The sequence below is a fragment of the Humulus lupulus genome, chromosome 1 (genome assembly GCF_963169125.1).
Source record: "Humulus lupulus chromosome 1, drHumLupu1.1, whole genome shotgun sequence".
NCBI lineage: Eukaryota > Viridiplantae > Streptophyta > Magnoliopsida > Rosales > Cannabaceae > Humulus > Humulus lupulus.
Genome location: NC_084793.1, coordinates 81057587 through 81083185, shown reverse-complemented (window position 1 = coordinate 81083185; position 25599 = coordinate 81057587). Strand labels below are relative to the sequence as shown.

Genomic DNA, 25599 nt, shown 5'->3' with positions numbered 1-25599 from the left:
ACTGCACCCAAAACATGTTGTTTGTGATTAGGGCTCAGCCCATTCATTATGTGTTATTATGATTAGGGCTTAGCCCGTCTATTGTATTTGAATATGGTCAGGGCTTGGGCCCCTGGATTGGTTATGCTGGGCTATTGTTTTAAATGCTTGTTGATAATTGTTTAAGTGCTTATATCCGTTACATGAATTCTATGGTTAGGGCATATGGTCCCACTATGTGAATATGCTTAGTATTATGGAAATAATTATCCAATGGGATTAAATGATTAGCATGAATATGTGCTTAATTGTCGGGATGTGCCTATCCACATCTGTTTCTTATAAGTAAGGTATGAAATTCTGGATCAGGGCTTGACTTATAAGTTAAGGGCGGTAATAGTGCATTGTGCGCTGGTCAAAAGGCATTGGCCTAAACCAGCAACATATTATTACATTGATCGACTCTAATGTCGAAGGTGAACCACGGGGGTTGGGCTAGCTCTATGGCTAGTGAGACATATTTAAGGGCAAGGCCCCAGGTGACTCTATGGTCACGTAGCTAGGGCATAGGCCCGAGAGTTGACCTAAAAGCCAACTAAATAGGGCAACGACCCCAGGTTGATTCAATGATTATGTGATTGAACTTTAATGATATTGACTGTGAATTAATGTTAATGATTATTATTGAAAGGTTATTTTAAAGTTATATTCTTTGTTGTTGCACGTTCTGTTTTCTTGCTGAGCCTCGGCTCACGGGTGCTTTGTGGTGCAGGTAAGGGAAAGGGAAAGCTTGACCAGCCATGAGTTGGAGAGCTTCGGTGGCGGCGTGTACATATGCAGCTGCTCGACCATCATGACCAGGGTTATCTCAGAGGAACTAGTGTTATAGCCTTGTTTTGCCGCTTATGCCGGCTGATGTAACTTTTGATATGTACCTGTCCTTTTTAATAGTTGAGTTGTAATATTTTGGGATCCCATGTTATATAATACTTTTGGAATAAAAGTCAACTGTTCTTTGACCAAATTTTTTAACCCTAACCCCTTGTCACTAACATTAGTTACACAATTTAAGCCAAATGACTTGATTAGCAGGTCTGACACAATTTTAAGTACACAATGTAACGGTCCTTGATTAGTAGGGTGTTACAAGTTGGTTTTGTCACTTAGGTCGACTGTATTCACATTTTTTAGTTGTAATACATTTTCAGATAGTATTTTGGGATCCCAAATGTATAACTTTTATGATTTTAATGAATGTCCAAATCTTTTATAATTAATGTTATTAAATGAGTTTTTTTTCAAGTTAATCACGTTTCAACCTAAAACCTCGATTAGCGAGTTAATGACACATTTATAAATCACATGGTAATGACTCTAATGTAGTATGGCGTTACAAGTTTGATCCTATTCTTGGGGCAGTTCAACAATGGAGAGTAGAAGCTCCCTCCAAAATGAACAGTTATTGACTTTTTTCTTGACCCTTGTTACATTTTGATTTGTAGTATTTATAGCCGCGGAGATGGGAATAGTTGACGATGGCAAGTTGTTTCCCGATCAAGCTAATTTATGGGAAACTCGGATGAAGGCAAGATTTTGTCTCACAAAAAATTGTAATCTGATGTGTCATGTTCATTAAGAGGTTGAGGGCGCACTCTGGTGCGGAAGAAGGCTCGGGCGACGAGGGCCATCATTGACCAGCGAGGACCACCGACGACTGCTAAGGGCCACCAACAATTGGTGGCTGGCGAGGACCTTCTTTCTCTCACGAATGGAGACAGCCTGGTCAGTTGGAGATCACTTGACCTCGCACAATGGGAGAGGTAGGTTATTGTTGGTGAGATTCATTTTCGCCTAAGTGTTGAAGGAATGCCGACGGTCACTCTCCTTGGTGAATGACAGTGGTTGTAGTGTCTTGTCACTTCACTACTTGTTTTGATACATCATCATCTTTGAGGGTCGCTACGTGGCAATGCCAAAATTTGGGAATAACCCAATTATAGTTTATTTATTTTGGTTATATTCCAATTATATACTTGGTTAAAATGTACTCTTCTTAGTGGCCTAATTTGAAAATAATTTTACTATCCAATATTTAATGTAAATAAGTGAATGGAATAAGATATCTGATTTTGTCAATGTTGAGGTGGGGAGGACCCAAAGTCTTTTGATCTCTGTAGAGTTTCTTTTAATCACGTTATAAGATTCTCCTCCCCATCTTGAGATTGACAAGATTGAATATATTTTACACTCTTGTAAAATCCCTTATTGGCATATTTGACAATATTGACAAAATTAATTAAAGGAGTATTTTCGAAATGGGTAGTTTCCTGTTTTGTAATATTGAGTGGTAAATTTCGAAAATGGGTAGTTTCCTGTTTTGTTGAAATGTGTCTTTTTATAATCAAATAATTATATATATGTTAATAAAATAAATATATAATTTCCTATAAAAGAATATCTTTTCTTGAAATGGAAATTATTGGTATTTATTTTTATCCTTTGATCTGATTTATTTGTCCAGAAATCGTGTACAGCTTGCAGTGATAATGTAGATATTGTTTCCTTATTTATTTAAGGAAACTGAGTTTAAAAACTGTCCAGGTTCAATGAATCTGTTTGAACGGATTGCCAGTCTGTTTGAACAGATTTTGACTTTCCTGTTTTGGAAGATTTTCCATTTATTGGCTGATTGGTTTCTGATTTGTTTTCCACGACCTAAAGGGATTCTAAAAAGTATATAATCATCCTTATGTCGTTGGTTTTTGATCATCTCTCTTGGTGTATTATTTTCCAAAAAAATTTCAAGTTTTAGAGAGACCTTTTATTATGTGAAGAACTTGAGTCCAGCAAGTTCTTAGTGGTTTATTACAGTGTACTTCTGTATTGTTTTCTTTGTGTTAATTGTGCAGGTTGAACACACTTGGACCTTGGTCATCAAGCTTCGGGAGAAGTCTTGTTCGTGAGTCACTTTTCGGGAGGAAAAGTGCAAGTGTTATGATTTGAAGGGAGTTCAAGATCTTAGCACTTCAGAAATTTGATTAGGAATTTAGATTACAACAGTTGCGACAAATTCAAGAAGGAGTCTTTATTTGTATAAGTCAATTTGGTTTTGTAATCATTTAGATATTCTTCTAATAAATTTCATTCTCTGGGCGTGGCCTCGTGGACTAGTAGTAATCTGCAAAGATTGCTGATACCACGTAAAAATTCGTGTGTTCTTTACTTTATGTTCGTTTTTATCTTCTGGTCACAAACTGTTTAAACATATCTGGTTTTTGTTCAAATAGTCTTTATATCTGTTTAAACATTTCTGCAACAGTTCAACAATTAATTATTTAATTTAAATAATTAAGTTGGTAATCATAAAAAACAGAATTTCAACTCTTATTGTACATTTGGTTGAAAGTAATAAAAACAGATGAATAAGAAAGAGAATACGAATGGAATGTAACTAAATTTAATACAAGGACAAAATATTAATAAAAAAAATTATTTGTGTATTAGAATGATCTTTTCTCCCACTTTTAAGAATAGTACTTCCATCAAAATAGTGATAATCATTCAATTAAAATGTCTTTTCCAATGCATTATAAAATAACCAAACATAACCTATAGCAATATAAGCAGTCAAACAACAAGAAGACGAGTACTGTGCTGAAGTGTGATTCAAAAGAAAGAGCAAGTATATGTACCTAATCAAGATCCTAAGACAAATGATGTCCCCCATCTGCCACTCAGGTTTTAGTTTAGTATTATATTTGTAGAACAAAAAATTAATTATAATTGGTTTATTTATTTATAATGTTTAGTATTTATGCTGACAATTATTATATATTTATGCTCTTTCACATTTTTTTTTATAATTATTTCAGATTTTTATTTACTATAATTAAAAATGAATATTTTAATATTTGTGATATTTATTTAGTTATATATAATTAATATTTTATAAAATATTTTTATTGTTTAATTATATTTTGTTGTAGAGTATACAAAGCTGGCAAAAATAACCCATTCGCTTTTGCGAACATTCTGTAGTCAACACAACACGACTTTTGTCAGCACAATCGGCTATTTCACCAGAAAAAGAAAAAATGCATTAGCAAATGGCGTACACTGTCAATTGTCCAACGGAATAAGTCGCCGGTGAAAGGTGGCAACACTGGCACGTCACGAATGCACCGATAAAATGTTGTAACGCCGACCCTTTTTTTGTCAGCACATTTTTGCATCAAGAACGGATTTTTAGCCTTTACTAGCTGCAAATCAACCACTTTAACGGCGCAAAAAAATTTTGGCATGTGATTTGAAGTTATCCTTGCAAAGCAATTAAGCATTTCATTTTGTATAAATAAACAAATATATATTAGGTGACTGACAAATAGCTAATCACAACAATAACATTGAATTAGGATCGATTATACATATCAGTCTTATATATATAGCACATTTAGAAATGAGATAGCGTACACATTAAGGTACAACACATAATTCAATTGCAGAAGAGACTGTAATTTCTCTGCGTTAATTTATGTATAATCATGGTGGACATTCTTTTTGGGATCAGAATATATATAAATATTTATATGTTTATATACATTTATAACTATATATAATATATAGTTTGCCAGCTTTGATCTTCTACAGCAAGAAATTGACTACAGTAGGCTACCTATTGTTGACCTGGAACAACCATTTGATAGATACAGCATATATATAAATATACATAACTTTATGCACTTAGAGCTTTGCTTCATTACCGTGCAACCCTATCGATTTGCGTGAAGTAATATTATCACATGTTTGCACATGGCTTTTGGCGGGAATGCTAAGTTTTGTTGTGAATATATAACGTTCATGATGGTTGAATTAGTAGTTGTTTCTACCTTAATTGACATTTCTAGAGGTGCTTCTACTGCAGCTGATAAAGGTAGTCCAAAAACAGATATGTCAACCGCCAATCTAATTCGGGTCGATCAATCAGGGAAAGGTGACTTTAGAAAAATTCAAGAGGCCATTGATTCAGTTCCCTCTAATAACTCCGAGCTGTTTTTCATTTGGGTTAAGCCTGGAACTTACAGGTACTTATATATAATTAATGACAATATATGTATTGCCATTTATTTATTGAATGTAATTGAAATTCACTTATATTATGATTGTATATGCAGAGAAAAAATTGTTGTGCCTTCTGACAAACCCTTGGTTACTTTAAGTGGAACAAAATCATCTAATACAATTATAACATGGAACGATAATGGGAACATATTTGATTCTCCAACACTCTCTATTCTGGCATCTGATTTTGTTGGACGATTTCTCACAATTCAGGTACTTAATTTACTAAGCAGTTTTCAACTGGCAGATTAATTTACTAAGCATTAATCATTATTCAATGTTGTACAGAATACATTTGGAACAGGTGGGAAAGCAGTTTCAGTAAGGGTGTCAGGAGACAAAGCTGCATTTTACAATTGTAGAATCCTCTCTTATCAAGATACCCTCTTGGATGATTCTGGAAGGCATTACTTCAACAATTGCTATATAGAAGGAGCTGTTGATTTCATTTTTGGAAGTGCTGCTTCTCTATTTGAAGTAAAACCCTTTTATATATGCAGATAATAATACCTTACTTTCTCTTCTATCATTAAATTTCAAGTTAATTAATAGTAATACATATATTTGTGCCATATAAAGAAATGCCATCTGCACTCATTATCTGAAAGAGACGGAGCTATTACTGCTCATCGTAGGGAGTCTTCAGAAGAGAACACAGGGTTCACTTTTTTGGGGTGCAAAATCAGTGGTGATGGAGCTGCTTTTTTGGGTAGGCCTTGGGGTTCTTTCTCCCGAGTGGTGTTTGCGTACACTTTCATGTCCACTCTTATAATTCCACAAGGATGGAATGACTGGGGAGACCAGGCCACACACAGGTATATGTTTAAAAATCTAGCTAGTTTATCTTATTCTTATGGGCTTTGAAAATATGAAAGAGAAATAACTTTAACTAATTGTAAATTCTTTTTTTTTTGTACTTTGGTCATGAAGTACTGTGCACTATGGTGAGTACAAGTGCTATGGCCCTGGTGCGAATAGGTCGAAGAGGGTGGGGTGGTCACGCAGCCTAACAAGTGATGAAGCTGCCTCATATTTGACAAAGGACATGATTGGAGGGAGAGATTGGCTCAGGGCTCCACCAAATCGCTTCAAGAGAGGCTCTGCTCTTTTATCTGCCATGCATATTGAAAATGAATAAACCACTTATAAAACTTACAAGATTGCCTCAAATTCTTAGTTTAAATATATTTATATATATATATATATATATTCATGTGATACACCACTAATTTCGTACACTACTTTAATTGCCTCAAATTCAATATAAACGTTGCTTCATATGTATATGAATATAAAATATATATCATAATATCCTTCAACTATCTTTAGGAACTTTGAATATTGGAGGTCTAGCTTCTTGGTCGTCTTAAGGTATCCTAGAACTCTCAATTGTCTCCCAATGTTCCATACTTAGATTGTTTGTAAACCTACTTAGTTTAACAACTGCATATGCAATATCCGCTCTTGTATAATTTGCAGCATACATTAGACTCTCTAATGCACTTGCATACTCAAGTTGAGTCACCGCAAGCTTTATACTTGAATCAAATGATATATTTGTCTATTTGATTTTTAGATGACTAAACTTGTCAAACACTTTCTCAACTTAGTGAGCTTGACATGAGGCATAACCCTCACTATTTCTTCTCACTTTTATACCAAAAATGGTATCGACATCTCCAAGGTCTTCATTTTAAAATTGGAAAATAGAAACATCTTTGTTTCCATTATGCCTCCCATCTCATTACTCAAAATCAATACATCATCAACATATAGACACACTAAGATGACATAGTCATCACAAATCTTAGAGTATAAGCACTTGTCCGCATTATTGGTCTAAACCCATCTGAAATTATGGCTTTATCATACTTCTCATGCCATTTTTTCTGTGCTTGTTTTAAACCATACAATTATTTAACAAGCCTACACACTTTATGTTCATTTCCCCTTAGAAAAAAATCACTACAAGAAAAAGACTCTACAATGACGACATCTATTGTGACGACTCTAAAGTCGTCGCTGTATGTAGGCAAAATCCACGAAAAATTATTTTCTCTTAATTTATTAAAAAATAAGTTACAGCGACAACATGTCGTCGCTGTAGGGTCGTCAACAACACACGATCTGGCCCTCAAAAATTCCTGATACCCTACAGCGACGACTAGTCATCGTTGTAGGGTTCCAGGAATTTGAAGGGAACACGAGGCGAGAACTGACTATACAGCGACGACATGTCGTCGCTGTACGATGCTCAGGGAACTCAACCGCCCATAGTTGGTTGCCTATTTGCACACCCTATAGCGACGACATGTCATCGCTGTAGAATCCAATATATCCAATGATCAGTTATTTTTGTACTCTACAGCGACGACATGTCATCGCTATAAGGTCAAAAATAAAACGTAGGAACGTGAACCGCCAAAAAATTTAAGTCAAATTTCACTGCCTATAGCGATGATATGTCGTCGCTGTAGAGTAGACGTGTAGCACACGAGGGAATTCGTGTACTATTCACTATCATACAGCGACGACTCGCTGTAGGGTCTCGCCGTTTGAGTGAAACAGTGCGTTCAATAGTGGCGACGACATTGTATTCCCTCGTCCCTATAGGTCCCAGCGATATAACCCCCCAGACAGAGCCTTTCTTCCTCATTTCTAGTCATATTTATCAAAACAGAGACAATTTCTCTGTTTTCCTCCACCTCCCAACACCGACCAGCCCCTCCCAGCGCCGCCTAGAGCCATTTTTGGCCCTCTTTTGTTAAGGTTAGTACTATTAAACCTTAATGATTTAATTTTTTCTTTTAAATTTAGTGTTTTTATGATTTTTTTGTGTATTTTTTATGAGTTAGTTAAAAAAGAAAAAAATTTCAGATTGTATTGGAGCGTCTAGAGCATCTCAAGCTTTTGGGTATTCTTTTTAATTTTTAATATTTTTTTTGTTTTGTGATTAATAGTGTGTAGATAATTTTTAAATTAAATTAAATTCTAGTAGTTTTTAAAATAAATTTGTATGTTTGGTTAATTTTATTATATTTGTGATTTTTAATTTTATTTTATGTTAATTTAATTTAATTAAATGTTATGTAATAAAAAAATGTATGATAGGTTAAATATATGTATAAGTATATGTATATAAATGTGAATATGTTTATATGTATAGAAATGTGAATGTGAAATTTATTTTTAAATTGTGTGGTTTGTTAGATTAATATGATTAGATGTTTAATATAATTTTTTGTTTTCAATTAAACATTAGATGATATAAAATATTAGATGTTATAAAAAAAATGCATATGATAGGTTTAGATAGTAGATGATATAATTTTATTTATTAATAGATATATATGTTTATTTTTTTATGTGTATACGAATGTATGTATAAAAAATGTGAATATGTTTTTATGATTTAATGTGGATGTGAATATTAGAATTTAAATAATAATTAGATTATTATGTTAGATAAATATAATTAAATGTTTATAATGAGATTTATGTTGTTGATATGAGATATAAATCTTTGAAATCAATTATATGTATGTTCTTGGACTGATTTTGTAGTTTTTATGCAGGTTTTAAATTTTGGGATAGGTTAGATTATAGTCGCTATCCTGCCGAACTTTTAGTAGTTTTAGAAATATTAAACATTACAATTTAATTTTTAATTAATTTTAAAACAATTAATTATAAATAAAAAGTACAAATTTTAACAATGTAATTTTAAAATTAGTGTTATTAGAAATTTTATGATTGTAAATTTTAAATCAATTAATTAAAAATTATAAAGTGTAAATCAAAATAATAATATTAAATAGAAAATTATAAATATATAATTAGAAATAAAAAGTACAAATTTTAACAATGTAATTTTAAAATTAGTGTTATTAGAATTTTTATGATTGTAAATTTTAAATCAATTAATTAAAAAATTATAAAGTGTAAATCAAAATAATAATATTAAATAGAAAATTATAAATATATAATTAAAAATAAAAAGTACAAAGTACAAATTTTAACAATGTAATTTTAAAATTAGTGTTATTAGAATTTTTATGATTGTAAATTTTAGATCAATTAATTAAAAAATTATAAAGTGTAAATCAAAATAATAATATTAAATAGAAAATTATAAATATATAATTAAAAATAAAAAGTACAAATTTTAACAATGTAATTTTAAAATTAGTATTATTAGAATTTTTATGATTGTAAATTTTAAATCAATTAATTAAAAAATTATAAAGCGTAAATTAAAATTATAATATTGAATAGTAAATTAATAAATATATAATTAAAATAAGAAATAAAAAATTGATAATATATTCATAAAATTTACTAATGTATTCATAAAATTCAATAAGATATCATAATTTAATTAAAACAATTAGTGTTTTGGTGATAAAAAAATTATTACCAAATAAAGGTAGTTTTTTATGATTATCACATTGTGATGATTTATTTTCCACTTGAATCAGTTATGACGATTGACAAGAGTTGGATAACTAATAGATGACATATTTATACAAATGGTCAAGAATTATGTGAATGTTTTGGAAGAAGTCAGATGCCCATGCGTTCAATGTGTCAATATGCTGAATCAGAAACTGGATGTGGTGGAGGCTCACATAAACATATATGGGTTTCTGAAGCGATACGTGAAGTGGACCTACCATGGTGAAGTTGATATGCCTCCAATAGTGGACGACGAGGCTCGAGTGACTAATGAGATGATTGACATCATCAATGATGTTATTGGTGAACAAGACACTAACGAAGAAAGCGTAAATGAAGGAATTTTATATGGTGGTGGCAATAGTGTGGAGAATCAATTTGATGATATGTTTCAAGAGGTTGAAGCTGAGTTATACTCTGGTTGTACATGGTTGTCTTCCTTGAACTTCTTGGCGAAGATGATATACATGAAGGTTATGAATAAATGGACAAATAGTTCATTTGATGAACTTTTGAAGTTTATGAAATTTGCATTCCCGAAGGAGAATAAGATTCCGGCTTCATTCTATGAGTCTAAGAAAAAAATGAGGAAGTTAGGGTTAGGTTATCAATCAATTCATGCTTGCAAGTATGACTATTGTTTGTTTTGGAAGGAGAATTCCCAAAAATAGATTTGTCTTGTATGTGGTGAGAGTTGATGGGTTAACAAAGACACAAAGGGAAAAAAAGTTGCCCACAAAGTGTTGCGATACTTCCCTTTGACTCCTAGGCTGAAGCATCTTTATGGTTTAAGGCATACAGCAAATGATATGACCTGGCATAGTACGGGACAGTCGAAAAAAGATGATGTGATGCACCATCCTGTTGATGGGGATGCTTGGAAATAATTTGATTCCAGATATCCTCATTTTTCCAAAGAGCCCAGAAACGTTCAATTGGGTTTGGTTGCTGATGGTTCTAATCCATTTGGTAACATGAGTTTATCTTACAGCATGTGGCCGATAATATTCTACACATACAATATGCCTCCTTGGCTGTGCATGAAAGAGTCATCATTCATGCTGACCTTATTGATTCCCGATCTGAAATCACCTGGGAAGGACATGGATGTTTTTTTAGGCCTGTGGTAGACGAATTGAAGGAGTTGTGGAATGATCCTTGGAAGATCCTTCAAGAAATAAAAATTGGAAGGTAGTACAAGAAGTCAATCATCGAAAGATCTGGGATCATCCAAGTATCGATGATGATAACGAGGTTGATGCCGTACACGATAGCACTTCATCAAATTTTGTACTCACACCAGCATAATTGTAGATAATGAGAGTGGGAGATTATGCATTTGGATTGACCTTATCACACCAGCATAATTGGGGAAACGTCTCGATCTATTCCGAATGTGGATGATGATTTCATCAATGACGATGATGATGACAAAATTAGTGAAGATGATTTAGAAAGTACAGATGATGGTGTATGAATCGACATTGATGAGGAATAATATTTAGAAAGTACATATAATATTCATATTTGTATGTTTAATGTGTATGTTTTAATTTGAAGACTTTTCAATCAATATATGACTTTTCTCAACAATGTTTGTTTTTCAATAGTTTCAACTGCATTACCGAAATTATTTAAGTTATGTAATTAACCTCAAACTATAATTGAGTTTAAGTTAATAATTATTTAAACTGTAAAGATATGTCTGCTACTGTTGCTCGTTCTCATGGCGGTGATGGAGTGGATCATCCTCCTCCTCCTCCAGATCCCACGTGAGTTCCTACTTCTTGTGAGACAGGTAATATACTATGATTAATCTATCTCTTATCAATAAATGACAAATTATTATTATTTTATTCAATTTAATTGTATTGTTTAATTAACATATGCAGCGGTTGCCGCAAAAAGAAAAGGTCGGTCTCGATCCAAAAATTTGCAACAGCTCGTCAACGACAATAAAGGTTTGTTGGCTCTACAATTTGATCTGAAGGAGGGAACCTACAAAGCAGTTGGTGATATTGGGACGTTGTTCACGAGACTTATTGGCAACCTTATTGGTCACCATGTCCTGTTATATTATGACTCATGGCACAGTGTTCGGGATGAGCACAAGATTGGATTGATGCAAAAACTTGAGGCAAATTTATCTACTTATTCACGTGTAATGTTTTTTTTTTATAATTTAAAAAATATCACCATTTTTTTTTAAGGAATTTTTCATTCTTCCCAAGGCTCTCCCTGAGTGGTGACTGATAGAGACTGGGATTGAGCGAGAGTTTCAAGATCGCTAGAAGGATAGAAAAGGTTGCAAGAAAATACACTTCGATGAACATGGAGGGTATGATGATATCGAGACAGACAGAAAGAATCCACCGGAGGAAATTGACAACGAGAGTTGGCAGAAGTTGGTTGACGTTTTCACCACTCCACAGTTCATGGCACGCTCAAAGGCAAATGCTGTCAACAGAGCAAAATAGAAGTATCCAAGTCTCCATAGATCGACTTCTTATGCTTCTACTCGATTTAAGAAGGTAAATAAAAATATATAGATAATTTGAAATATTTTAAGTTATCTTAATAATAATTTCAATATTTAACTGAGGTTTTGTTAAATTTTGTTTTCTAAAGATGAATCTTCAGACCAAGGAACTGCCTAGCATTATCGATACCTTCCATGACATGCACAATCATCCGACACGAGGATGGGTGAACACGAATGCTAAGGATGCATATGTAAGTAACTTTCTAAGTTTTGTATCTATGTATATTATTCAATTATATTATGTATTAATTGTCTTGTTTCTAAACTGCAGGATACCTTATAGCTAGAAGTCCAGACACAATCTCAATCTCAGTCTCAATCTGGAATCTGAAGTAGGAAGTGCCAATGTCAATGAGACACAAGTCGTCTCAAAGGTACTTGGTCAACGTCGTGGCCACAACTGAGTTATTGGACAGAAGTTGAAGGGCACTAGTACATTTGTCTCAAGTGCCACCAGATCCTCATCACAATCAGAGGCATCACCATTTCCGTCCACCACAGTTGGCCCTCCGACGATACCACCTGAGGATTTTCAGTTCATGATTCAACAATTCAGTCAAGCCTTCATGACCCAGAATAACAACTTCCAGCAAATGCAACAATATTTGCAAACAACAAATCCGAGCATCCAACCTCCACAATTTCAGCCTGTCTACTTGGACATGAACATGATACAGTCCATGATGGCAAGCTTTCAACTACAACAACCAAAGCAGCCACAACCACCACAGCTACCACCACAACAGCCCGAGGATAATGAATTTGGAATTGGTTTTGATGACATTTAGTTTTATTAAGTTACTATTTTTAAATTATTAATATTTTGTGTTGTTTTTTTTATTTTGGAGACAATACTACTTATGTTTTGTTATTTTTACATTTTGGAGACTATGAATATTGTTAAATTGGTTTTGTTATTTAATTAATAAATTGGTTTTATTTATTTATTTAATTAATATTTAATAATTTATTGAATAAATTTTAATCAATATAATTAATTAAATATAATTTTTTTTAAATTGTATATCTACGGCAACGACATGTCGTCGCTGTAGATGGAGCGATCGACAGACCTACATCAATCACATGTCGTCGTTGTAGAAGTTTTTTGAAATTCAAATTTTCAAATCTTGCACCACCAACAGCGACAGCATTTCGTCGCTGTAGTAAAACCCTACTGCAACAACTGCGTTTTGTCGTCGCCGTAGATTGCTACACATACGTACATACAACGATGATGTTGTTGCGACGACTTATTGATCTACAGCGACGACAAAAGTCGTCGCTGTAGAGCCTTTTCTGGTAGTGAATCATTCGATTGTTCCATATAAATGTCCTCATTAAGATCTCCATTTAGGAATGTCGTTTTGACATCCATTTGATTAACATAAATGTTATCTATTGATGATAAGGCAAATTGTTGTGAAATTTATGTACGCAAGTATACGCAATCGTAAACAAGTAATAAAATGATAAATAGAGTATCGTTCCTACGACGATTGAATATTAATTACCAATGAATTAATTTTTATTTCTAATTTATTTGACAATTAATGAATATAGAATTTACTAAAACTAAAAGAAATAACAATAACAATAAAAGACTAAATAATAGATATTCTAATTCAATGGATAAAAATATAGGGTTATTAATTTCATCAACTATCCACATATGCTTCTCTAATTTGAATTTAAGAATTCATATCTTTATCATGATAACAGATTACAACTGTAAAGTATATTCTTGCTAGGACTTATAACTCTCTACAATAAGCAAATATTCTACATCTTTGAGGTAAATTAACATATTGCATGCATAAAACATGTAATCCCTAAGTTACACAAATCATACGGGTACTCTCGTCCAATATAAATTTATGATTATTTGACTATAACATATTTATCCTTCACTTCTCAAATCTCAAGTTAAAATCATATAGATCATACAAATGGTGATCAAGCATTAAACACATGTCAAACAATTCAAAATATTGATAGGAAATTCATAAAAATTGTATTAGATAATCATAAGATTTCAAGAAGAATCCATTAACACCCTAAAAAGAAAATTAGTTCATGGAAAAGAATAAAAAGAGAAGAAAGAGAGAGGAGGGAGAAGAGTGAGAGAGATGAGAGAAGAGAGAGAGCTCTAAAATAATCTAAAACATTCTTTTTATAGTGATAAGGTTGTGAAAATAATTTTCTATTCCACTTGTTACTTGATAATGCTCCAAAATATCTTTATTTGAATTTCAATTCTCGTAACTCTAGCTTGCGTAATCTTGTAGCTCAAATATCACCAAGCAAAAGTCTGAATTTGACTTTTTTTGTGAAACAAGCTTTCGTAGGTCTTTGAATAAGCTTTCAAACACCACCAACAACACATAAATGGGATATGTGAGTAAGGAGTGTTATATTATTTTATAATATAATGTAATTGTTATCCCTGTTTCTCCCCTAGTGTACGGATCCACCCTCTAAGTTTATGGGCCGCCTTCTAGTCCCAGTAGACGAAGACAGAATGAATATTGGCAGCCCAAGTCTCGGTAAAGCCCAAATGGCATCCCGGAATATAAACCAGGACCATCGCCTTGGCGTGTTGCATAAACCCAGGACCGCGTTCTAGGATGTTTCCCGAGATGTAGTAAACAAGGTCGTGGCTCCCAAGTCCGAGATTAGACCGAGATCGCTGTGGATGAACCTGAGTCCTGGTAAATGAACCGAGACCCTGGTAAATGGAGAGGGATGTTGGTAAATAGACCTGGATCTAATGGCCATGTTCAGCATGATAAAGTATCCCCGATACTGACATCATCCTAAGAAGTGTGGAGCTATGTCCCCATAATTAACCTGCAGGGAAGGTTACATCGGGAAGGTACGTTGTCGGTTTAGAATTGTACTGCCACTACATTGATAGATCCTTTCCCCCGAATCTCCCTTGAAACCCACAACACCCAGACTGGAGCAACAGTTTGTCGTGAGTCTTATAGTGTGGCTATGTTTGGGCTGGCCCAATGGGCCTTGGTTAATGTACGTTCTATATTTTAATCCTTTGTATTGAGCCTCCATCAAAGAGAAAATAATATTTACACCCTTATTGGACCGGATTAGTCCGACCCAAGCCCAGTGCACTCACTTGCCTATAAATATGAACAGTGGTGCACTGGGGAAGGGGTGGAATTCTCTTGGAAGAAGCATACACTCTGCTCAAATTCAAAGAAGTTCATTACTTAAGCTCTAAAAAGCTATAATTCAATTTACTCGTGGACTAAGGCTCTTTAACGCCCCAACCACGTAAAACTCCTTGTGTGATAATCTTCATTTATTACTTTCTAAGCTCTCTCATCTTTGATAATTCTAGTTTCCGAAAAACTTGGTAAACAGTAATATTATATTATTTTATAATATAATATTCTATATTAAATAAATGTGACAAAGAATGTCACATATTGTAACATATAATAGCGAGTTACAATATTTAGATATATGTGAATATCCAAATATGTAACATATTTGGTGTTACAAATTCAGTCACAAATTTGTAACTTTCAAATATTGCCCATTATTGTGTAGATTTGTTGTTACACAATATTGAGATGAATTTCTTAAAGCCATGTGTGAAATGATTGTTAGAGATATGATTTTAACCCCAATAATGTGTTTTGGGGGTTACAAAATCATTTGGGAATGGATTGGAACCGTTTGGAAAAATAGCACATTTTTGTGTGTTGAATTTGGTCTGTGGCCACAGCCAGGAATGATGGTGACCGCGACTTGGGGAACAAAGACCAGTGGCCGCGGCACTGATACTCTTGGTCGCAACCACAAAGGCTTGACTTACCAAATTTTTTCAGTTTTTTCAATCTTTTTTTAATGGCTCCAAAAACACAAATAACTCCCAAATCTCATTTTTAATTCCATAAACATCCAATTAATTATTGGTAACAGCCATGGGGGTTGGTGGAATTTGAAATTCAAATGGTGTCTCTAAACTCTATAAATAGGAGTCTAATGCTCACTTGTTTGACACAAATTTTCTATCCATTAGAGCACTTGGCTAGTAAAACACCAAGAGGCTTGATTATTCCAAAAAGCATTTCCAAAATCTGTCAGAGATCCCTTAGTGCTTGAGTTAGGGGAAAATAAGCTTTTGGACAAAGGTTTCAAACCTTGTTCAAGTTGGTGATCCCCAACACTCTTCACTTTGGTAGTGTGAGTCACTACAAGAAAAAATGCTTTTAATAACACCGAAAATGTGTTATCTAAACATACGATAACACTTTCTGATGTGTTAAGACCGACTATGTTATCGTAGGTCAGGGTACTTTACATAACACTTTATCAGTGTTATACATATGTGTTATTGTACTGTCAACGATAACACAATTTCTGTGTTATTTTAATATATAGATAAGTGTTGAATTATGTTATTTATAGTCGATTATATAACAATTTTTTTGTGTTATACTACACTTTAGTATAACACTTTTTTTGTGTTATACTACACTTTAGTATAACACATTATTTGTGTTATACTACACTTTAGTATAACACGTGTTATATTAGCTTAGAGAAACATAATCTTTTTACTTATAAAAAACTAGGAAAACAAATATGAAAATTGAAGCCAAATAAGGTAACATAAATAGGTTTTTATTAATTACTCAAATGTAATTACAATATTTAGTCTACTAGTCTAGGCTTAAGAAATCATATTACAACATAATTTATGCCCACTTCAGATTCCGTTATCACTAAATACAAAACAAGAAATGTATACAAAAATTAGTGAAATGCATTCTTCCATTCTAAAGGCCTCAACTACAAATGTTTTCAAGAATTTCTCCAAAGAAATCATCTCAATATACCTGCACATTGTAAAAAAAAAGTCATTTTATTATTAAGAACATAAGACTTAAGCTAGTTTCCACCTGTAAGCATATAAAGTTTAAATTAAATTTGTAATAACTCCAAAACTTGACGAAACAGCAGGGTATAGCAAGATGTACTACCATGCAAAACGACTGAAGCAACAAAACATGCAACTTAAAACAATAAGCGAAGAGATGAACGAAGAGAAAATTCCACTGCCAAATAGAGTACTCTATCAATACCTAAAACTTAATGAAAATGAAAGAAACATTCAGCAGCATAATTCTAAAGCACAACAGAAGACTTTCTTCTTTATACCTTGACAAGGGCTGATGAAAGTCATCTTTTTGTTGGTAGTTCGTCTTCTAACATGGTCATATCAGCCTATTAAGAAAGAAAAATCTAAGCATATGAATTTCCCACAAAACAAACAGTTAAATTCAGAAATGAAAGTGAATGAGAAAATCAGAGAGGATAGAGAATGAATGAACTGAACTTTATTGAAGTGTTAAATAGAAAAAGAGAATACATCACTTATAATGAGCTAAAAATTAGAGTAAGACTAACAGATTCATAGAAAACCATAACAGATCTAGCAGCTACCACTTAATAGATAAAATTTGTAGTAATAAAAGTACTACAATCTTTCCATTAATCATTTATAGTGTGCACAAGGGAAATAAAAATCCCACCTATTCAGATGATGTTAGAATGCCCTGTATAAAGCCCTGAAAGCATTGCTTGTCTCAACAATAAGGGCAGGCCATACATTCATAGCACTACACCAGTTCCTAATAGTCCAAGCTAAAGAATTCAAAGTCTGTCACAAGTATCTATTATCGACAAAAAAAAATCCAATTTAAATTCAGTAGTTATCAAATGTTTTCACTACCATAATCATAGCTGCCACTAAAGCAGAAGATCATATTGACACAAGTAAGTTCATGCAGCAGAGTCGAAGCTTAGTCATCACTAGGATTACCTTGCTTTCTTGTGCACCTCTTGTATTTACTATATAAATGCATTATAATCACTTAGTCATCACTAGGATTACAATAACCACTGTCAAACATACTTAATAAATTAAACATGTTTACAATTAAAGTGTAAATAAAAGCTGCTCAAACGAATGGTTTCTCTTCAATGATTTTAATTGCTAGTGCAGGATCCTTGGGTTAAAGTTTCTGAACAACAAGCCTAAAATGAATAAACTGCTTAAGTTGCACTAGACAATATGCCCAAAAAATCATCATTAATTCTACAAAAATGCAGATAAAATATGCCCAAAAAAGCATCATTAATTCTACAAAAAAGGGAAAATGAGAAATCAGAGGAGAGAAGGAGAGAAGGAGAGGAGGACAATGACTACAGTTTTTTTCCCTAGGTCCAAAGAGTTGGAGAAGAAGATAATCTAATTCAGAGTAATAGACTTCTCTTAATAATAAGCCATTGATTGAAGGAAAATAGATGATAAATGTCGTATGAAAATAATGATAAAGATTTAAAGATGCAATCAAAGTCTCTTCATATTCTTGGAGCTTCACAATTTCGATTTTCACAATAGGCTTTGAGTAATGAGTAAGTCTCAACATGATATAGATAATAAAAAAATTACTTCATAACCTGATCAAGATACAAGTGGAATTAACTAAAAGATGAGTATTGTCCTTGGGACATAATATGGCTCTTGATTAAGGGAATTCTGGTGCAACGACTCAAGAAAATATGAGCTAAATATTAAGCTAACTAAATGCAATGCTACAGAGCACACACCACCAAAAATAAAATAAAGAAACAAAACAGCAATAGCAAAATCAATCAGCAATAGCAACATCAAATGTCAAAATAAAGTTATATATTGTATTGTACTAAGATAAATACACTTGAATAATAAAAAAATAGAAAAAAAAAGTATTAAGCATGCTTACGTGTCCAAGAATAAATCTGTTAAAGCACTGCACTTGATATGTTCACCCTTCATGGCAACATCTGTGAAAATAATCTGATCTGGTTGTACACCTCTTTGAACAGCATCTGGAACACCAATAGTTTATCAGTTACTAATTTATCTTTCCTTTGAAAGATAAATAAAGGAAAGATAAATACCCATTACTACATTATGAAATATAAATAACCATGTACTGAAATTTAAGACCCCACCATAACCTGATACCGATTAGCAAGGGTGCGTTTTGCTAGGCATTCGAGTATAACTAATGTATACAGTTTATTGTAAGCTATTCCATTGAGTAATGAGAATCAAATTCTTTTCAAAATATTTTCCTAATAATATGATCTGGCTAATGAAACAATAATAAGCTTCATGAAATGCATATAACAATTTTATTTCTAGGAAGTATGGAAAAACAATAGTTTATTTCATTAGCACTAGGTTTAGTAAGAAATTGGAAAATAATGGGCTATTTGCTTCTCATTCTGGGCTTTCAAGTATCATGTAGTTTGGAAATCTCAAGTTATCACCAAGCAAAGAATGCAACGGTCACAGGAAAAAAAAGAAAGAAAGCCCAACAATAAGCATAAACAATGAGACATCATCAGTTGAGGAACAAATGATCTCACGACGGGAAAGAGTGATTGAAGAGAGAGAAAGAAATGATGTAAAATGAGCCCAATATGAGTATATGTTTTATTCGGCCGTGATACTCAAAATTCCATTGAAATCCCAATGTAAATAATTAGTTTAATGATGTAATAACAACCCAATGTAAATAATGGTGTAAATTGGTGTAATTGTAATACTTTTTTAATAGAGTTATAATTATGTGTTGTAGAAAGGGTATTTTGTTGTAATAATGGAATATGAGAATTCTCACAAGAATACCATGATCCAGGGCTCGTGGAAATTTGAACTTACAAAAACCAAACACATCAAAATTAAGTCAAGACATAATATAAACCCAATATCCCAGAGCTCAAAGGTAATGTGAAAAATAAGATAAAAGTGGAAGAGGAAAAACAACAAATACTATGAAGACAAAATATATACACAAATATTAGATTTACAGTTTTTCTAAATCTGATGAAATAGAGGGGAATCCATAACAGCAAAAAAACACCTAAGTACAAGATCTATGAATGCAATAAAATTACTTGAATTCATTTATAGTAGCAAACAACTCAAATCGAAGGCCACAACTCACTATTACAATAGTCAATATCTATATATATATACATATTTACACACATAATCAAGGAACAAAATTGGCTAGTGTGAGATGCAAGAAGCAAAATAAAAGCCAAAATATATTGGACATTCAACACTCAATTAAAAACAAACAGCCATTTAGCTCTAAATATTATAGTAATCAAATTAACGTTACAATTAAGAAACAGTCATTAAAGCTTTCTTATCAGTGGCAAATCAATGAAAAAATATATGTATTTTTCAACCTCATATTCTTGGTAACACTATCACTATCATCATGTCGCAGAAAGTATACATACTTTACTTACCCCTGTTTCTACTCTACTTGTTGTAACTTCTAAATTTTCCATTTCATATTTACCATTTTCTAGATACCTTTCATCAAGTTTGTGCCTTGAATCTTTTGGAGATAGATTTTCCTGCATGTCAAATTAAATACCAAACTTAGATCCTAAAAATAATGTGTTATCAATGTAATGACATAGTATAACATCTACATGGTTTCACAAACGCATCAAGGACATATCTTGTCAGACAATTGGCAACTTGCTCCTCTTCTAGAGAAAATGAGCTTAGAACAATGACTTGAATCCTTTTCCCTTTCTAGAACAGTCTCCAATGAAGCGTTGCTACTGTTTTCCCATTCTTATTGTGGATTATATCTTGTACCTGATTTAGGGATAAAAGTAAAAGATAAACATAAATAACTATCAATATCATCATGTGACTGAGCAAAAAACAAAGATGATAAAAAGCAGAGGTATATATTTGTTTGTGGAAGTATATATCTATAACATATTGTAATAAAGAAACTAATACATTTTTGTAACTTTTTTGTACTATATTAATCATTTCCATACATTCCACTAGTAAAATCTTTTCTTTTAAATTCATATATATAGTTAGTGTCATCTGAGTAAATGAAAGATATTTACTGCAAACTACATTGTTAAAAAAAATAGTACGTCAAATAAGACCAATAATGAAGGACATAAAAGACTCTTTCCGTTAGCACTATAACACTTTGTCAAGGTTTTCAAAAGCCTACATATAGAGAATCATCATAAGCTTAAAGGGAGGAGCCTTTGTGTTATAAAAAAGAGAAACCATGAGTGGTAGAACTCAAGCATGGATTTTTTTTTTTTTTTTGAAAAATAAACCTTGAGTTTGGGTTGAACTTATCATGGTCTTGTACCAAAAATCATACCTAAGCCTAGGATTATGTCATTCTTGCTCTCACCTAAAAATACACACAAAAAAGTTATATTTTGTATAAAATTAACATTCATCTGCATCTAACTTTGTATAAAATTAACATTATAATCAAATGGTTACTTTGAAAATATTAGGGATATGCACAAGTATTCCAAGTTCACCAAATTCCCAAACTTAGAAGGAATAGTTACAGAGAAAAAAAAGTTGCACTCCATTTTCCTCAACTTAAGAATTTATTAATACAAATAAATGTAAGGAGTTTAAAAGTGAGAAAAAATGATTAAGAAATAGCATACAAATATGTGAATGGTTGTGTTTCATAATAATAGCAAGGGATAACCAAATGAACTAAAAACTGAAATACTTAGAATATGATGCAAGTTTATTAAATAACTATCTCTAATATATATAAATTAAAATTAATATAAATACATTTAAAAAAAACTATTTCAAGTAAATATTATATAAGCCTAGCTTTTATTTTTCCCTTGCCTTGCCTCATTTTTTCCAAATTTAATGGATACAATATTTTCCAAGTTTGTATACACTACTGAGGCATTTTCCAAATTTAATGGATACAATATTTTCCTAGTTTGTACACATTACTGAGGCATTTCATCAAACATAACAAGTATACATCAAAAGTGAAATAGCTATAATTTACTTTACATTGAGGCAAGGAAGTAATCAAATATGATATTATGAATATATTTAACCTAATGGGAGAATGGGGGTACCAATATTCATAAATTCAGAGATGAGACATTTGACTCCCATTGCAGTAGAACTTCAGGTGGTGCTGATAGTTAAATTTGAAATTTTCATTAAAATATTTGGATAAAAAACTAGAACAAGAGAACTTTATAAATATACATATTATATATAAATTTATATATGAGCCTTAGATTTTCAATAAATTATTCTATATACTTTCCTTCATAATGGCTAGGTGCCAAAAAAGGAAAGAAAAATATAAAAATAAACACAAAATCCATAATCCAAAATCCAAAAGGAAAGAAAATACAGCTGGGTGCATGTAATAGATATCTCTTTTGGAACCATGTTTATTTTCTTGCATATAAATATCAGTAGAGTGTGAAAAAGAAAGTGATGGCTTACCACTACATCTGGGCAAACTTGGAGGCTTCTGCTCGCAGGGAAGAACGACGACGGAGGCTAAGAAAATAAACACACCCTGAAATTCATCGAACAAGCATAACCCTGAAAAGTCATTCAAAATACCCGAAGCACATATAAGAACTAAAAATCTCACAAAGACCTAAGCTACAGATGATGCAAATGTAGTATATAATCTTTCTCATATAAGAAAACAAAATACAATATCAGAATCTAAAAATCAAGTTTGGTTGTGGAGATGATGCAAAATATTCTTTGCATCATTAAGGGAAATCCAGAAAATAAGCAGCTAACCAAATAAAAATCACAAGTCGGGCAGCTCCATAAATAGAGACCCATTCTCTCACCGCAAGTAGAAACCCACAAATAAGCTATTTACCAGTTGAGAGTTGCGACCCCTGAAGCTATACGCGAAGCACTCCAAAAAATGGGGCCTTGAAGCAGGCGAGCGACACTTTTCTTGGCACCAAGCAACAGGGAAAGGGCAAGGTAGAAGGTTGGTGCCAAGCTACAGAGAAATGGGAACGGTGCTTGAACGGCGGCGACAATCGGTGGGTTGGCAGAGAGCAAACGAAAGAGGGGGATCGGATATGGAGGGAGAGAGAAAGAGATTTGGGGATCTGTTTGGAGAAGAAAGAGATTATATTTTTTTATTTAATTATTTTATAAATAAATTTTGATTATATTGGTACCGTGTGAAATTTTGGGATGAAATTTTGGGGGGCGGGGAAAAATAGGCGCCAAAATTATAAGGCCCACATACACCTATACACTTATTTATCTACTATAACACTTTTTTAAAAGTGTTAAATTTTTGTGTTATGGAAATGGGGTTTTGTTGTAGTGAGTGAGAGTTGTTTGTTTCTTATTTCTTGTTCTTGTTCTTGTTCTTGTTCTTTTATTCTATTGTTTTTCATCTTCATATTCCTCTTGTCTAATTTACTTGTATTTCTTGTTTGAGAGTTGTAATCTCTCATTTCTTTTGTTACAAACATTTTACTCTATTTGTATCTTTTGCTTAGAGTTGCATTTCACCATTCTCTTCTTCTAATTTTTTTCTTATTTATTTGTATTTTCAGTCATAGAGTTGTAACATTATTTAATCAATATTGTTTATTTGTAATATTTTGTCTAGAGTTGTAATATTTCTTTCCATTTCCATTGAAATAACATATATTTTCTTAACAAGGAGATATGGTCAAAAGACCGAAATCGTCTGAGATTTTTCCAACAATTTAAGTTTGAATTCTCTCTTATCTTCTCCAATCAATCAAATGAATATCTTCTATTGTTTTTCTCTTGATTGAAGATAATATTTCCAATAAATTTTAAAATATTTATCAAATATCCATGTAACAAATATCAACCAGAAAAATACAAGCACCACACATAAAAAAACTAAAAATATAAAATAATAATAATAAAACTACAAAAAAAAAACTAAGACTAAAAAGTATTAAAAATCTATCATGTCACAAATAAATCTCTTATTGTGTCTAAAAAGAAAATTAGTTCATGTAAAATAATTTTCTAGATGTTTCCACTTGTTACTTGATAATGCTCCAAAATATCTTTATTTGAATTTCAAATCTCGTAACTCTAGCTTGTGTAATATTGTGGCTCAAATACCACTAAGTAAACGTCCGAATTGGACTTTTTTGTGAAACAAGCTTTCTTAGGTCTTTGAATAAGCTTTCCAACGCCACTAAGAATACATAAATAGGATATGTGAGTAAGAAGATATAGTCAAAATACCGAAACTATTTTAGATTTCTCAAACAATTTAAGTGTGAATTCTCATTTATCTTCTCCAATCAATTCAAATAAATATCTTCTATTATTTTTCTCTTGATTGAAGATAATATTTCAAATAAATTTTGAAATATTTCTCAAATATCCATATAACAAATGACAACCTGAAAAATACAAGAACCACACATAAAAAGAACTAAAAATATAAAATAATAATAAAAAAAACTAAAAAAACTAAGACTAAAAAGTAATAAAAATCTATCCTATCACAAATAAAACTCTTATTGTGGTTGTCCTAGCAATCGGTGCATACGTGTCAAAAAAAATATATTTCTTCATTTTGTGTGAACCCCTTGGCTACTAACCTAACATTGAAGGTTTGTAAGGTGTCATCGGTGTGATATTTCCTCTGAAATACCTATTTGCATCCAATTGGTTTTGAACCTTGTGGAAGGTATACCAATTCCCATGTGCGGTTTGACATAATTGAATCAATGTCATCATTTATTGCCTCCTTCCAAAAAGTGGAGCCTCTCGAAGACATTGCTTCTTGGTAGGTTTTGGGATCATCCTCAACTTGAAGAATCATAGGAAAATTTCATGTGACTTCTTCAAGGTTACCCTCTACTAGATAGAGTATCTCCACTTGAGAACATTTCTCATTTGATCCCAACTCTTTAAGCCTTTGGCTTCTCCAAGGCAATATAGGTTGCTCATCAACCTTTGGATCTTTCTCTTCACGAGATTCTCCAACACTTGTGGGTTCTTGAGAGTTTCTATCACAATATAACATGTGCTCAAAGAAATCCACTTATATTGATTCAATTATCACATTAGACTCCAAGTCTAATATCCTATAGGCCTTGTTATTTGAGGCATAGCCTACAAATGCACACTTAACGACTCTTGAACCCAACTTGGTCCTTTTAGACTCCGCGTTCCTGCAATAAGCAAGACACCCCCCGCCCCCTCCCCACATTTTAAGATAGTAAGGCAGGATTCTTTCATATTCATAACTCATATGGAGACGCATTGTTCTTTTTCATAGGAATTCGATTCAATATATGATACGCAGTAAGCAAGGTTTCACCCCAAAAACTATAACACAATTTAGCATGTAAAAGCATAGAGTTAATCATCTCAAGACAACTCATATTCCTTCTTTCAGTTATTCCATTTTTTTGTGTGAGTGTATGATGCAATGCATTCATGTATAATATCATGTTGTTAACAAAACACATTAAAATCATTTGAAAAGTATTCACTATTTATATCACTTCTAAGAGTCTTAATTTTAATTTATAATTGATTTTATACTTCAGCTTTATAGATTTTAAATGCATTAAATGTCTCATCTTGACTA

The 25599-nt window shown here is 32.4% G+C and overlaps 1 protein-coding gene and 1 long non-coding RNA gene across 2 annotated transcripts; one reads left to right on the top strand and one right to left on the bottom strand.

Moving 5' to 3' along the window:
• The first annotated feature begins 4795 nt into the window (after positions 1–4795).
• On the top strand, positions 4796–6598 carry LOC133812811 (putative pectinesterase 11). The gene is made up of 5 exons (XM_062246631.1): positions 4796–5060; positions 5151–5310; positions 5386–5574; positions 5677–5912; positions 6028–6598. Exons 1-5 carry the CDS (start codon positions 4837–4839, stop codon positions 6233–6235), a joined length of 1017 nt encoding a protein of 338 aa, XP_062102615.1. The 5' UTR covers positions 4796–4836; the 3' UTR covers positions 6236–6598.
• Positions 6599–16726: 10128 nt separating this feature from the next.
• On the bottom strand, positions 16727–18189 carry LOC133812803 (uncharacterized). The gene is made up of 2 exons (XR_009884028.1): positions 17285–18189; positions 16727–16962 (listed from the first exon to the last, which is right to left on the bottom strand). It is a non-coding gene; the product is annotated as an uncharacterized LOC133812803 (long non-coding RNA).
• Between the last annotated feature and the right edge of the window lie 7410 nt (positions 18190–25599).